General features: G+C 42.4%; 1 protein-coding gene across 5 annotated transcripts in view; it reads right to left on the reverse strand.

The window, feature by feature from the left end:
• Pcgf5 (polycomb group ring finger 5) overlaps positions 1 to 15,051 on the reverse strand; it is a 122,679-nt gene that overhangs the window by 32,388 nt on the left and 75,240 nt on the right. For 4 of the 5 annotated variants that reach the window (XM_052714284.1, XM_052714283.1, XM_052714286.1 and 1 more), the window contains exon 2: positions 11,611 to 11,897. In XM_052714284.1, the coding sequence (XP_052570244.1) occupies positions 11,611 to 11,722 (112 nt within the window). In that variant the 5' untranslated portion in view covers positions 11,723 to 11,897. Of the gene's footprint in view, positions 1 to 11,610; positions 11,898 to 14,085; positions 14,275 to 15,051 lie in introns of those variants that run through there. The other variant, XM_052714282.1, reaches the window with a different exon arrangement.

A 15,051-nucleotide genomic window follows, 5' to 3' on the forward strand; every position in this document is an offset into this window, starting at 1 on the left:
TGCCTAATGTGGATGACAGTTATTTCTGCTGAAGAGTGTGGGAGCCCACAGAGGTTTCCTAGTGAGATCTGAGCTTGCTTTACTCAGTAGGGCTGCGTAAGGGGATGATTGGACCACGGGCCTGGGTACCAGGTGTTTGGAAGGGTCTACACTTGGCTGTATCTAGCAAGGGGGAGGTCTTCTGCCTCACCTCCTGGCATTGTTATAAAAAACCCTTTTGAATAAAGTTCTGGGCCGTTGGGTATCGACCCAGGTCCTCCCGAAGCTATGCTGTGTTTCCCTCTTTCCTCTTGTTGGTAGGCCTATCATTCTACCTGGTATTTTCTCATCCCTCTCTCAAGAGTTCCTATGAAAAGTGGGGATAGGACCCTCCACAGAAGAGGATGGCTCTAACTGGACAGAAACTCCCATCCCTATTTTTCCACAGGGACATTTGAGAATACAGTATTTTATTCATGTCTGCAAATGAAAAACAAGAGGCTTCTGTGGGTCTGTTCTATGAATGGCAGCACAAAGACCAAAATGCAGGCTTTATGACATGAACTGGAACATTTCTAGAGGTTAAGGCTCAAAATTAGCCTCAAAAAATAATTAAAATTTTAAAATAAGTTTAAAAAGAAAAACTTACGATGTAGAACACATCATTTTTACCCTAGTATTCCTCAGTGTTCAAGTGACTTGGTGGCGGCTGGATGGTTGTCATCACCAGTATGTGAAAGGAATTACATACCAGCCCCATCACCCTAAACATGGACGTATGCACTGTCCAACTTCTATGTACACACGTGTGTATCCTAGTTGACAAGCAGTTCAACACATCAATTCAGTGGTTCTCAACCTTCCTGATGCTGCAACCCTTTAATACACCTCATGATGTAGTAACCTCCAACAATAAAATTATTTTCCTTGTTACTTCATAACTGTAATTTTGCTACTGTTATGAACTGCAATGTAAATATTTTCAGAGGGAGAGGTTTGCCAAAGGAGTTGCGACCCATAGGTTGAAAACCACTGAATTAGATATATTAGTACAATCTAATAATTTGATTTTCACTACAACCCTATAAATTGGGCAGCAGTATTTGACCTCGTACATGAAGAATGTGAGCAGAGGACAAACCATGTAATAGCATCACAGTACATGGTGAAGCCAGGACTTGAATCCAGTCTATTTCATAAACGTATATCCGTATGATATATCTCTTGCTGCTCTTTCCCACTATCTATAAAATACAGAATGAGACTACCTTATTCATTTATTTGGGAGTTGTACGTAAGTCAACTTGTAGAATTGGATCTTACTAGTATACAGGCAGGCCATTTCCTTAGTGTAAAATACACTTCTGTTGACTATATCCCTTGCCAACTACCTCTCCATTGCTTTGTTCTCCTTTGCAATAAAACTAGAAACTGATGCCTATAGACTCTCTCTCTCTCAAACTTACTTTTTCATCCCGTCTATACCTTTATTAATGTTAAGCACAGGGCTTGGATTTATCTCAGTGGTAGATGTTGTACCTAGCATTTGTGAGGCCTCAGGTTCAATTTCCAGTACCACAAAAGAAAAAAAATTTAATATATCATTCACAGTACAATGGTCAAACTAGGAAATTAAGTTTGCCATCTTCCCAAATGTACTCATTATTTTCTCTCTCTTAACAGGATCCTTACAGACAAATCTGTTCTTACTAACTTACTAAACACATGTAACTCAGCTAATTTCCCCTGTTCTTAACACTCAGGGTCCTCCTACCTCTTGGCTCCTCTTTACTTTCTCCTGGGTTAAGCCCCCTTTGGTATTCTATTCTGTAATCCATATTCATTTCATTTCATGGTTTCATTGTTTATGTACGTTTTATATGCTGATGGTCTTCATTAATAAGCGTGGATCTACCTTCAAAGCATACTCAGAATCTGACGTTTTACCAGCATCACCACATTGGTACAAACCATCACCATCCCTTTCCTGAAATGCTGCACTAAGATCCTGACATTTCTATTTCCAATAGAGTAATTTAGGTGGTTCTATTAACTATAATCTAGTTTGTATTATTCCTTTACTCAACATCATGAAATGGATCTTCATTTCCCTCAGAAGAAACAAAACAAAAGCCACTCAAATTTTTTTTTTTTTTTTTTTTTTTTTTTGGTTTTTCGAGACAGGGTTTCTCTGTGTAGCTTTGCGCCTTTCCTGGAACTCACTTGGTAGTCCAGGCTGGCCTCGAACTCACAGAGATCCGCCTGGCTCTGCCTCCCGAGTGCTGGGATTAAAGGCGTGCGCCACCACCGCCCGGCTAAGCCACTCAAATTTTTGAATGTGTAGAACCCGTGGCCCACAGCCATCCCCACCTCATCTCTGAACTTTCTTTCACTTGCTGATGTGTAGCTGAACTGGCCTCCTCGTCACTTTTCAACATGCCACACTCACACTCAAGTCTTTGATCTTGGTATTCCCTCTGCCTGGAACTTCTTTCTCTGATATCTGACAGGCTAGCTTCTCTATCACAAAGTCCGTTCAAACATCACTGACTTAATGAAGCTTTTCCTGGATACAGACGTTCATAAATTATAGCACCTTCTTGAGTGTCCAATTCCCTTTGCCCAGTTTGACCTTTCCTTTTCTACAGCATATAGTGATAACCTTCTAATATACACTACGATTTACTTACTACAAACTCTACTGCCTACTATGTTCCAAGTATCTATACCAGGATCTGAATGAGAACAGGCTCAATAGATACGTACAGACAAAGGAAGCCATGGGGTTAAGATAGTAAAGGTAGCCCAGATTCCAGGCTATAACTCCACCACTGTAGGCCAGTCAAAAAGAAGCCTACATTGTCAACTGGAGGAATTCTGAGTTTCCAGCAAATCAAAATGCACTCATTCCGACCATACTAATATCTAACAAGAATCATTTTCTCTATCAATCAGCAGTTGAGTATTCTGAGGAAGTTTTGCTTACACACTTAATTTCTTTTATACAATAGTCTGTTGAAAATTAGTATGTATAAAACAGAGCAATTGTGAAGATTCTTCGAAGTATCCAAAAGAAACCATTTTTTTCTACAATGTTAGACTGCAGCTCTTCAGTTTACATTCAGCCTTTGTGCTGGGTTCTTAGTTAATACTGTTTATTTACCATTATCTCTAGCATTGGTGACCTTCTGTTATATACTTTGACCTCAGTCTAACACTGGTGTCAGTTCTAATTCACTCTGGCCCACATTTACTATCAGACATCAATATTCAAGACAATTTCACTTTTTAAATTGTTATCCCTTCATTTATCCATCTGTGTCTCCAACAATGATGCTTTGCTCAGCAATTTATTCCTCACTATCTCATAGCTTCAAAGTAAAAAAGATCTATAAGCGCAACGTAATTCATCTTTAACATTATAATTAACAGCTAGTACCTAGACTGTCTAAAACAACTATTCTAAAAGTCATCAAAACGAACACTGTAATCACTTTTATTAGTGAATGCCAAAAATGCTACCTGAAGTTTAACACCAGTATGACGATGTCTTCATTTCTACTGCAACCTATGACATTGTATGTGTACCTATGTATGTAGGTAATATAATGGTAATATAATTTCAATTTGGAAATTTTGTTTTTCTAAATAAAAACAGATTTTCACTCTCAAACTAAAACCCTTATTAAGAAAACAGAAATTTCATCAAAAATAATGTCTTTTTCATTAGGATAGCTATTCAATTCAGAACTAATAGTAGATTCATATCCTTACTGAGTATCTAGTAACACCTCATGAAATCAAATTTTTCTCCCATACGTAATTAATGTTACTTAACGGGTATTAAAAATAAAGCGAAGTGGAGGAAGAAAGAAGAAAGTTAGGGAAATGTCATAATGCATTTGCAGATGTGCCTGAGTCAGACAGCAGAACTGAGCACCCAGCTCTGGTTGGTTTTGTTTTTTTTTTTAAACTGGCCATTTCTTATTTCTCAGTCCTCTTTCTGCGAGAAGAATTTGAAATAAGGATCTGAAATACACTTCCCTAAAGTCTTTCTGAAGCCTGTGTCTTCCTTTTCTTTGGTCTCTGATGAAGAGCAACAAGCAAGAAAGGCTTTTCTCTGCTTCATTTCCCCCACAGAATTTGTTATTTACAGAACCTGAAATTTCATTCTTTTCTTGCCTGTTGTCTGTCTACCCCATCAGAGCATAGGTTCTAGGAGATCATAGGCTGGGCCTGTCATGTTTATTTCTCTGTTTCCTGTGGTAAGACTAATGTCTGCCACATGAAAGTGCCAATAAACACTTGCTGAATGACCAAATAATACTGCCCAGCTATAAGGTGTGTTGATTAGATTAAATAAGACAATGAAAAGAAAGCTTGAACTCCCCATGACAAACATCCAATAAACAATAGCTATGGCTTCAATCTTTTATTAGCATTTACTTTAATGACTGTGACTGTCCAATTTAAGAAATGCTAGAATGACAATGCTCTGGTGCAGAGTGGTGCCTGCCAGACTCCAGTATAACAGAGTCACCTAGAGGGCTTGTTAATACAGACTTCTGGCTTATCCCCAGAGGTTCTGAGTCCACAGGTCTAGAGTGAAGCCCAAGAATTTGCACTGCTAATGAGTTCCCAGGTGACACTGTTGCTCATGGATGCGATAGCCTGGAGACTGCACTTTACAAAGCAAGAGTATGGGGCATAAGATTTTAGTATTAAATATCAGCGTCTACACCTTAACTGAGTAGTCATATGGTTATGATATTCAAAAACAATAAATGGGCTGGAGAGACGGCTCATCACTTCTGAGTGTGTACTACTCTTACACAGTTACAGAGGACCTGAGTTTGGTTGCTAACTCTCTGCTGGGCAGCTCACAATCATTTGCAACTCCAGCTCCATAGGATCTGACGCCCTCTTATGGCTTCTGTGGGTACCTACATTCATGTGCAAAAACCCAGACAGACATATACATAAAATTTTAAAAAAATCTTTAAAATAAAAACTAATGAATAATTAAAATTTGCCATCATGATTAAGCTACTCCTGCATTCTCTTACATTTACGTGTGTGTGTGTGTGTGTGTGTGTGTGTGTGTGTGTGTGTGTGTGTATGTCTGTGAGTGTGTGTGTGATCCAATCAGTCTTGGTGGCAGGTACCTTAACCTGCTGAGTCAACTCCTCCATTCTTAATGTGATACAACATCACCAGGTTCTTCATAGTAACATCAACTGTAATTTTCAGTGAACCTGCCTTCTTTGTATAAGTTAAAAATTAATACGACACTGTTTTGTTCCAAGGGATTACTGCCATAATTTCTGAAAGGACAGAAAGAAGAAATTATGTACCACAAAACTTTTTTTTTTACTACAGGATTTCATGTCTATGGACACATTTTCCCCCCGAGGGAAGAACTATAACATTCCTACAGGAGCCTTGATCTAGAAAGGGTTAAGAACCAATGTACTGCATTTATCCCATCTGAGCTTTTGGAATGAAGGTCCTCTGTCCTTAAGTGATAAGTTTTTTATTTTGTCAACAATGTATACAATCACTAGTATATACACCCTAGGCAACTCACACACACTTCTTGGGGCCTGTTATAAGACAGAAGATAAGCTCTGGAGTAGGACCAAACATTAGTTCCCACTCTAGAGTCCATCCCTTTCTCTAATACTCACAGATGCCTGCCTCAGTTGGTTCTAGGGTAGGTTTTTAAAATTCATAACTACTAACAAACATTGTGTTCATGTTTAGCTAGCACTGCATTTGAATTGCTGAAAGGAAAACACGGTAATCAATCACTAACTGTGCATTTCAGCTTGTATTACACACTCACCAGCTATGAAGGAGACACTTAACCTACATCTGCATAGAAGGAGAGGCATGTAATAGATGGAACTTAGAGGAACTGAGTCTTTAGTTAAAGGATGGATAACTGCTAGCAGGGAAGAGAGCAAAGGAAGCTCATGCAGGGAAGAGAGAACCTGAACCAGGTGTCTCCGCTGTGTGTGGCATAGTGGAGGAGAGGCAGGGCAAACAATCACAGATGAGTAGCTTCAGTTCATCCTGGAGGCAGCAGCGTACCTTTGAGACATTTTTTGGCCAAGATGAAAAGTATCAGTGACAGACATTATGTCTTTAGAAACAGCCACCCTGATACTGGTTTAAAATGTGCCCTAGTGGGTCTGGTGAGAAGGAAGGAGGACTTGAATGAGAACAGTAGCAGGGGTGGAACTAAATGGACTGGGATTCTGGGACAGTTTTGTTGTTAAGGGTAAAGAGAACCAACCAACAGCTGTCTAACTGGACCAAAGGCCCACTCAGTGAGGTGAGGGGAGAACCATGCCTGCTACTGAACACCTACCTACCTGGCTTCCTGGGGTCACTGGAAAAGAATCTACTACAGCTATTTGGCTAGACCAGAGTAACTCCTTACTACATTTTAAGTCTTATCCTTAGACCCACAGATAAGTGTAGCTATCAGCCCTCATCAAAGAAGCCTGTATTTATACCAAATGGAGATCATCACAGAAAGCCACAAAAGGACACAATGCAGAAACCAGTGGATCATGGGGGATACATAGCTATCACAGCTCCTGTGTCTGTGGCTCAGGGAACTTTGCATAAGAAGAGAGGGGAAAGACTGTAAGAGGCAGAATACTAGGAATTCTGCTGTGAAACAGTCTCTCCTAGAAATGGCTGCATAAACAAGACTGGAAAATGACAGTATCAATGGACATATCAAAGTGGAAGGAGGAAAAGTTCAATGTGTTCCCAATACCAGACAAAGAACTACAGCAACTAATGACTGCTGGGAGAATGAGCCTCTCCTCGAGATGAGCCCTCTTATAGGTTGTCCAATGCAGAGTGGTCAGCCCTGAAACCATATACACACGAACAACAAAAACAGACTCAGCAGGCTGTATTTATTTATTTGTGTATATAAATATGTGCAGCAATAATAAAGAAAAGAGGTGCTATCAACTTGACAGTGGAAGGGACATGGAAGGAGTTGAAGGAGGGTACCTGGCAGGGGCTGGAAGGAGGAAAGAGAAGGAGGAAATGATGTCACTCTATTTCAATTAAAAACATATTTTAATCAGAATGAAGGCCAGTGTAGTAGCACATGCCTTTAATCCCATCACTCAGGAGGCAGAGGCAGGCTGATCTCTGTGAGTTCGAGGCCAGCTTGGTCTACAGAGCGAGTTCCAGGACAGCCAGGGCTACACAAAGAAATCCTGTCTTAAAAAGTCAAAAAACAAGGGGGCTGGAGAGATGGCTCAGAGCTTAAGAGCACCAGCAGGCAGCTCTTCCAGAGGTCCTGAGTTCAATTCCCAGCAACCACATGGTGGCTCACAACCATCTATAATGAGATCTGGTGCCCTCTTCTGGCATGCAGGCATACATGCAGGCAGAACACTGCATATAATTAATAAATAAATAAATCTTTTAAAAAAAAAAGTCAAAAAACAAAATGAAACCCACCACCATAACAACAAAGAGAGCGAGAGAATGAGGAAGGAGTAAAGCCGTCCACAGTAACTGAGAAAAGGTGGAGGTATGTACCCACGTCGAGCCCTGCAATGAAGACTCCACTGGTGCCCTGCTGCAGCAGGCCCAAGGGCATCCGGCCCTGCCTGGGAAGGCCTAAGGCCTCAGGAGTCTCAGAAAGTCTCCAGCTCCACTCTGCTCTAATATCCTGACGCACACTCTGATTCTATCATGTCCACTATCTCCACTGTGCTTCTTTCACACATTGTTTCCTTACTCCCTCACTCTTCCCCAACTTGAGTGGCTAAGCCAGGGGGCAGATTCCATGTCTGGTTTTCATCACTAGCCTAACTTCACTTACGAATTTCTCACTTGACTAACTAATGGAACAGAAATCTTCTAAGTTCCCACAGCAAGAATAAACGCTTACTCATTTTTACTAACTTATCATTCCATTGTAGTTTTGCATAGATTTTTTTTTTCCAGAGCTGAGGACCGAACTCTACCACTCTACCACTGAGCTAAATCCCCAACCCCTTGCATAGATATTTTTAATAAGACACTCTTCATATAAAGTTAAGTCAACATCTAAACTACAACAAGGTATCACAGTGTCACTTAATTTTTCTCAATTCCTGCCTTTCCCACTTGGCTGCTGTACTCAATTTTATGGCCATGCCAAATCATTATATAACTGTATTGTCCTACATTATTACAGGTGAAAACCCTGGCAGAAGACCATCAAAAGACCCCCTCAAAGCCTAGCAATGCTGCTTTGTGGTACTATTTATGCTATCAATACAAATAAGGGAATGCTTTGCAAGTGGGATTATTTCCCCTAAAGGTTCAATATAAAAATACACAGAACACAGAAATCCAAACACCCAAGAGTTAATAAGTCCCATGCTATGTGCTATAGAGTCCTCAGATCTCAGGCACCAGACTGAATACCTGACTCCACCATTTTCTGTTCAGGGTTCTCTGTGGATGATAAGGTCCACATTTGGGATTACCATTGTATTCTCATCAAAATTCAACTTCAACCACTTCAACTCTCAGTAAAGGGGCCAGGCCACTGCCAAAGGACTGTTTATACCAGAATGATTTGTACAGTTTGTTATTTACCTCTTTAAGCTCTCAACTACTATTTCAACAAGCTATTGCCAAGGCTAGTGGCTGTTCTCCACAAACTGACAGTAAGGGCCTATTGCTGAGGACAACACTTAGATATCTCACTGAGCCTAGGGAAAAACCAAAAACTCTCGTTCTGCTAAAAGAACATAAAAATAATAAAATGACTCCAAATGACATTCTGTTATACCTATAGATTAGTCTCTCAATCAGTCACCATCAGAAAAGCTTCCTGCAGTAGATAGAAACCATCAGAGACCCACAACTGGAACATGCACAGGGTAAGGGACTACGGAGCACTCACTCCTAAAGGGGATGTCTTCATCAATCCCTCCCCGCAGGGCTCAGGGACCTATGCAAAGAGATTGCAAAAGCCAGAGATGATGGAGGACTCTACAGAAACTGTTCCCAGACACAACAGGACCGATACACATTATGAACTCACAGACTGTGGAAACATGCACAGGGCCTGTACAAGCCAGATGGGGTCCTCAATGAGAGGGGGGGAATGGACACAGCTCCCACCCCTAACCAAGAAACTATCTGCAATAGGTACCCACTGGCAAAGGAAGAATGACTCTTATCCAATGGAGTCTCACTGGGTGTATTATCCACACTTCAGAGTAGGCCCCATGCCCAGGAGTAACAGCAGATGGCCAACACAAAACAAACTCAACAGTATTTTTGTCGACTTTTTTGTCTCATATTGCTTTGTTTAGGCACTTTTTGTCTTACTAGTCTTTTACTTGTATAGTGTTTTTGTGGGTTATCTTGTGTGTGTATGCACGCATAGGTTGAGTTTCTTGTCTATTTTTTAAAAAGAGAAAGGAAGGGCATCGAGTTGGGTGAGCAGGCAGGTGAGGGGAGGAGTTTGGGAGGGGGAAAGTATAATCAGACTACAGCGGATGAAACACATTTACTAAACAAAAGGCAAAAAAAGACAAAATCTCAGCTACTCTTTCTATGGAAAATAGAAATAATACTTTTTCCTAAAGTATTTTAACAGTGTATTCTTCAATGTTAATGGCAAAGTAGTATTTCAAATAGCTCAGTAAAATTTCATGGTTGATCAGGGAGATCGTAAAAACAATTTTTGCTTATAACTAGTTATGTATACTTCTACAATCTTTTGGTTTTCTTCAAAAAAGAGATTACTTCAAAAACAAAAACAATGCACAAATGTTAGGAAAACAATGCATCGGTAAAACCAAAGACTGTGACCCATATATAGGTCTATGCAGGTACAACAGGAAACAAAATGTGCTTGACTGTCCACTCCAGTGTGCACACCTTAATGGCTCTCCTCTCCAAACATCCACAGTTCAATCACTCTTCACTACCTCTATCTCAAATCTTACCTTTTTTGGAAGCCTATGTCTTATAGGTGTCGTGCGTGTGCATGCGTGCTTGCATATATAGCCTTAATTGATCCAGTGTTCCTTGAACCTGCCAAGAATATTCTCTGGACTTACTTTCTATTCCCTGTCTAGAAGGTTCTTCCCATATTCCTACAGAGCTCAGTCCCCTAAAGTTTCTGTTAAAATGGCACAGAGAGGCTGACATGACATCATATAAAATAACCCCATCCTTATCTATAATCTGTTCCTTTTCAAGTCATTCATCACCAACTAATATTGAACATATATCACCAACTAGTATTGAACATATTATGTTTCCCTTCCTAGAATGTAAACTCGATCAGAGATTTTATTTTGAGCACTCTTGAATCATCTGTACTAGCACTGTACCTGACACATAGTAGATAATCAATAAATGTTTTCAATGACAATTTATTAACTGTTCAAGTTAAATACAAGGCAAGGACAAATTAACCATAGAAGACATTTCATAGTTAACTGCTAATTGAACAGCATAAGCCAATGAATATCCAGAGGAGTATCCATCAATACCGCTACACAGCTCTTCCACAGTGTATATGACCAGACCTGACCACAAGACCCAGCAGGTATCAGTATGTTCAAACAGCTTTCAATAAAATCCTATTTTTAAAATTGTGATTAAATTATAATAACATAAAATTTGTCATTTTAATTTCCAGGTGATTTTTATTTGGCTCATTTGTTTGAAACTATGAGTATGAATTCTATCTGTTCAGCAGGGGGAGATGAGCTCAAAGGAAGTTTTGGAAAAAGGCTTTGCTGTTATATGAGAAACTGAATAGGCTTTAGAGTTGAATTCAGGTCCACCACTCATTAACTGTGAGACTGAGTTAGTGAAATTTACTTTTCACATATATAAAATGAGGGCCATCAGAATACTGTCACCCCTACACTCACTCCAAACTGCTTCAAGATAATGGAAAAGCTAAAATGGTTTCAATCCATGTACATACAGCATCTAGTTTACAATGTCTGACAGACATTAAACTGAGCCACTGAAGTAAGAAAATAAAATTATACTAGCAGAAAACACAGAACGTATACTCATACAAGTGGATATAAAAATGTCTCCTTCCCTCTGATCAGGCAGGAAACAACAAAATCTTAGAAATTCTTCAGCTATGGCAATAGTACAACAGTCTCAAACTTGCTTCAGAATTACCAAGCCAATTCCCTAGAGGACAGGTGCTGGGCACAGGCCCCCTCAAGAAGTGGCTCTGGACAGCCTGCACTCCTACTGGGTTCTCAGGAAATGCTGACAATGATGTGATTGGTGAAGGAATCAATCAGATCCATGCTCTAACTCCTTCAGGGTCATTTAAAAAAAATCTGAAATAGTTTACTTTCTGCAAATTCATAACCAATTAAAACCTTTTTAGAACATTTTACAATCCTATTTTAAAAGTCAACATGTATTAAGATCCAACTGATAGAAAATTTTCATGCTTATAACATCCCAGTGACAAAAATCTGAATACTAACTTGAAAATAACTCTGAGACTGCTTTTTAAAACTTAAAACCCAGACAAAAACCAAGCACAACAGTTTAAAAGGAACACAGAGATAAATTTTGATGAGCAGATGACATAAAAATACGTACATGTGTGGAGGCATTCTGTCACGGTTGTTGGCTTGATCAGATAGCCTTTGCAGATATAGCAGGTGATGTAAGGATTGAAATCTTTCACCAAGTGTTTCCTTTGGGTAGCCATTTGTGGTTGGCTGGCTTTAGCGGTTCAGGCACAGAGGGGCACTAAGTAGATGGAAAGCTGGTCCCAGTAGCTGGTGCACTGTTCTCGGTAGGTGTCCTGAGGCATGAGCTTCAACATCCAGCCTGAGCAAAGATCACTGGTCATCACTCCTCTCGGCAGTCCTGTTTTTTCATATCTGTGTCCAAAACCATACAGAGAAGGCATCAAATTCCTTGGATTATATTCAGTATCATTATCAGTAAGTTTGTAGGGTCTAAATTTGGCGAGCAGAACATAACCTTTATTGTACAATTTACCTGTAAATCTATTGTAATTTAACTGAGAGTAACAAATTCACCCAGTTCTGAAGCCTCAATTATCACCTCCACTCATGGCACCAAAAGCTACTGAATCAGTTAATACATTCCTCAACAGTAGTGTGTTTTTACCATCTACCTATCTACCAGGAGTTTCTGCCAATGCAAGATACAAAGACTCAAAACTGAAGTCATTAACCCACCTGCCTATCAAAATGCTCTTTATTTCAATGTGGCACTCTCCATCTAGTTAATAGTCAAATCAAGTTGATGTCCACTTCCTCTCCTCAAATAGATGCCTTCCAGTCAGGCCATCTTATATTCTGCTACAGGTTAATTCTATCCATTACATTTAGTGCTTCTCAGCAAATGTCAGTGCATCCTCTTTACGAACAGAAAAGTGTGTGGTTTTCAGCCTGTCCCATGAGATGCAAACCGCACTTCTGGTGACTTTAACCTTCCCTTCAACACTTCAGGAAGACTGGCAGGATCACTCCTCTCCAGCACAGACTCTGCTGGCTCCCATCTCCCATCCAACATGCCTTTCCTCTTGACAACTGCGTTCTGCTTGCCCCTCAGACTCCCTCTCCAACGCGGTCCTCGGTGTAATCTCTACTAATGACTACTTCTCCCTGGCTACATTCTTCTTTCATTTTGATTTACAATTATCATTCATTCATTCATTCATTCATTCATTCTTGTTTTCCTAGGTTGAGTTTCATATAGTCCAGGCTGGCCTAGAACTTCTGGTCCTCCCGTCTCATCCTTCAGAGTGCTGGGGTTCCAGGTGTTCGCCAGTTTATACTATGACAAGGATCAAACTCAGGCACTGTGCATGCTAGGCAAGCCCTCCATTTCAATAGAAACCAGTCACACTTAATAGACATATAACTTTTCTCTAAGTCTCAACTGGCTGTTTATTTTGTTGCTTTTAACTGTAAAATAACAGTAGGAGCTCCAGGTACCTACAAAGGATGGAAAAGCGAAAATCTTTTTTTTTTTTTTTTTTTTTTGGTTTTTCGAGACAGGGTTTCTCTGTGTAGCTTTGCACCTTTCCTGGGACTCACTTGGTAGCCCAGGCTGGCCTCGAACTCACAGAGATCCACCTGGCTCTGCCTCCCGAGTGCTGGGATTAAAGGCATGCACCACCACCGCCCGGCTTAGAAAGGTGTTTTATAGAGATAGTACACAGAGAAAAACTGAAGAAACGCCATTAATTTTTCTTGAAACTTTACGAATAGCTAGTTTGTTAGGCTATTTTAAAAGTTTTGCAAGTTCCATACAAGAAAGATGCCCTTAGAAAACAACAACCAATGAAGACGCTGAATTCACTCAGTTCATTCTACACTAAGCTTATATTTCAGACGGGAACTTTTCGCCTATCTTGGCTGTTAGCTCATATCCTAGGCCAGTATAAACTAACTGGAAAGGTCTAGAAGGCATCATTCCACCAGCACACACCCGCTGTGAATGTTCAAGGCATGGGCTCTGAGCGGCTACTATCCCTTTCGGGGAAACGCTGTTAAGGATGTGACAGAAGGTGTAATTTAATTAATTGCAATCTCAGGATTCTGGCCTTAGCCCTTCGTGACCTTCAGCAAAGCATTTATGTCCTAGCCTGGGTCTCCGCTCTTCTCTCTGCTTTTCCTTACTCCCAGGACTTAACTCGTGCGCTCGCGGGCAAACCTGTGGGAAACGCAGTCCCGATCCCAAGCCCAGAGCCCTGTCACCCAGACGCCGAAAGGAAGCGAGTGTTGGTGGTGTCGCGCAGGCGACCGGCGGCAACTTTTCCGTCTCGGAAGGCGCGGGTCCCGGAGGTTCAAGCCCTCCCGCCGCTTCAGCAGGTGCTCGGCCCGGGAGCCGGGGCCACTCGCGCGGCGACCGCGGGACAGGACAAGTTGCCGCGGGCCGGCCGGGCCGCCCCCCGAGCGCAGACCGGGAGCCCCGCACGCCCGCCCCGCCCCCGAGCGGCTCGGGCTCCAGCGCCCGGCGCGGCAGGTGTCTGGGACGCCGCGGCCGCCGGCGCAAAGTTGGCGCGCGGCCGGGCCGCCCCCGCGCGGTACCTACCCAGCGGCCGCCGCCGCTCCTCAGCTCGCCGGCGCGCCCGCCTCCGAGCCCGGGAAAGCGAAAGAGAAACAGCGCCCGCCGCGGCCTGTCTGGTCCCCGCGCCCTGTCCGCCCTCCCCCAGCAGGCGGGAGCGCGCGGGCTCCACGGGGCCACTCGGCTCTGGCGCGATAGGGCGCGGCGGGCCTCGGGGCCAAGCCGGTGCCGCCTCCAAGGGCAGCTCCACCCACCTCCAACCGCCAGAGCCGCCCGCCCGCCGGCCACGCCCTCTCGCCGGCCACGCCCTCCCTCGTGGGCCCCGCCCCTCCTCGCCGGCCACGCCCTCAGCCCTCGCCGCCGGCTGGCTCGTGCTCCTCCTAGGCGCCCGGGCCACCCTGCGTTCCCCGCCCCCCACCCCTGTCGCTCCTGTGTGACACGTAGCTCTGGCCAAATTTTTTTTTTTTTTTGTGGCCAAATTTTTATCTCTGTCCTTCTTATCCTCCTCACCCATCTCCCGGTTGTTTTCCTTATAACAATGACCAGTATGGGTTTTTTGTTTTTTTTTCCGGGCGGGTTCAAAAGCACGGGTCAGTGTTGAGACTTGAGTCACCCCATTGAATTTTCTCCTTGGGGCCATGGAGATGGCTCAGCGGGTAAAAGCCCTTGCGGCCACGCCTGAGCACGTGAGTTCAATCCCCAGTACTCAGTGGAGGGAGATGAGAACGGACAGAACGACTCCTCCAAGTTGTCCTCTGACCTCCACAAGGGCAATGTGGCACAAGCGCACCCTCACACATCCATACAAATAAATATAATTTAAAATATCAAAAAAAAAAAAAACCCAACTGTCTCCTGGTAGACATTGTTTCCCCACACTGGACCCACGAGGTTGTAGTGGAAACGAAGACGTATCTTGAAATGAACCTTATTTAGAAATCACTATTGAACTTGCTTCAATAAGGTGGGTCCAGCAATCATGGTCACTGACAA

The sequence above is a fragment of the Peromyscus californicus genome, unplaced genomic scaffold (assembly GCF_007827085.1).
Source record: "Peromyscus californicus insignis strain IS unplaced genomic scaffold, ASM782708v3 Scaffold_4__1_contigs__length_199733344, whole genome shotgun sequence".
NCBI lineage: Eukaryota > Metazoa > Chordata > Mammalia > Rodentia > Cricetidae > Peromyscus > Peromyscus californicus.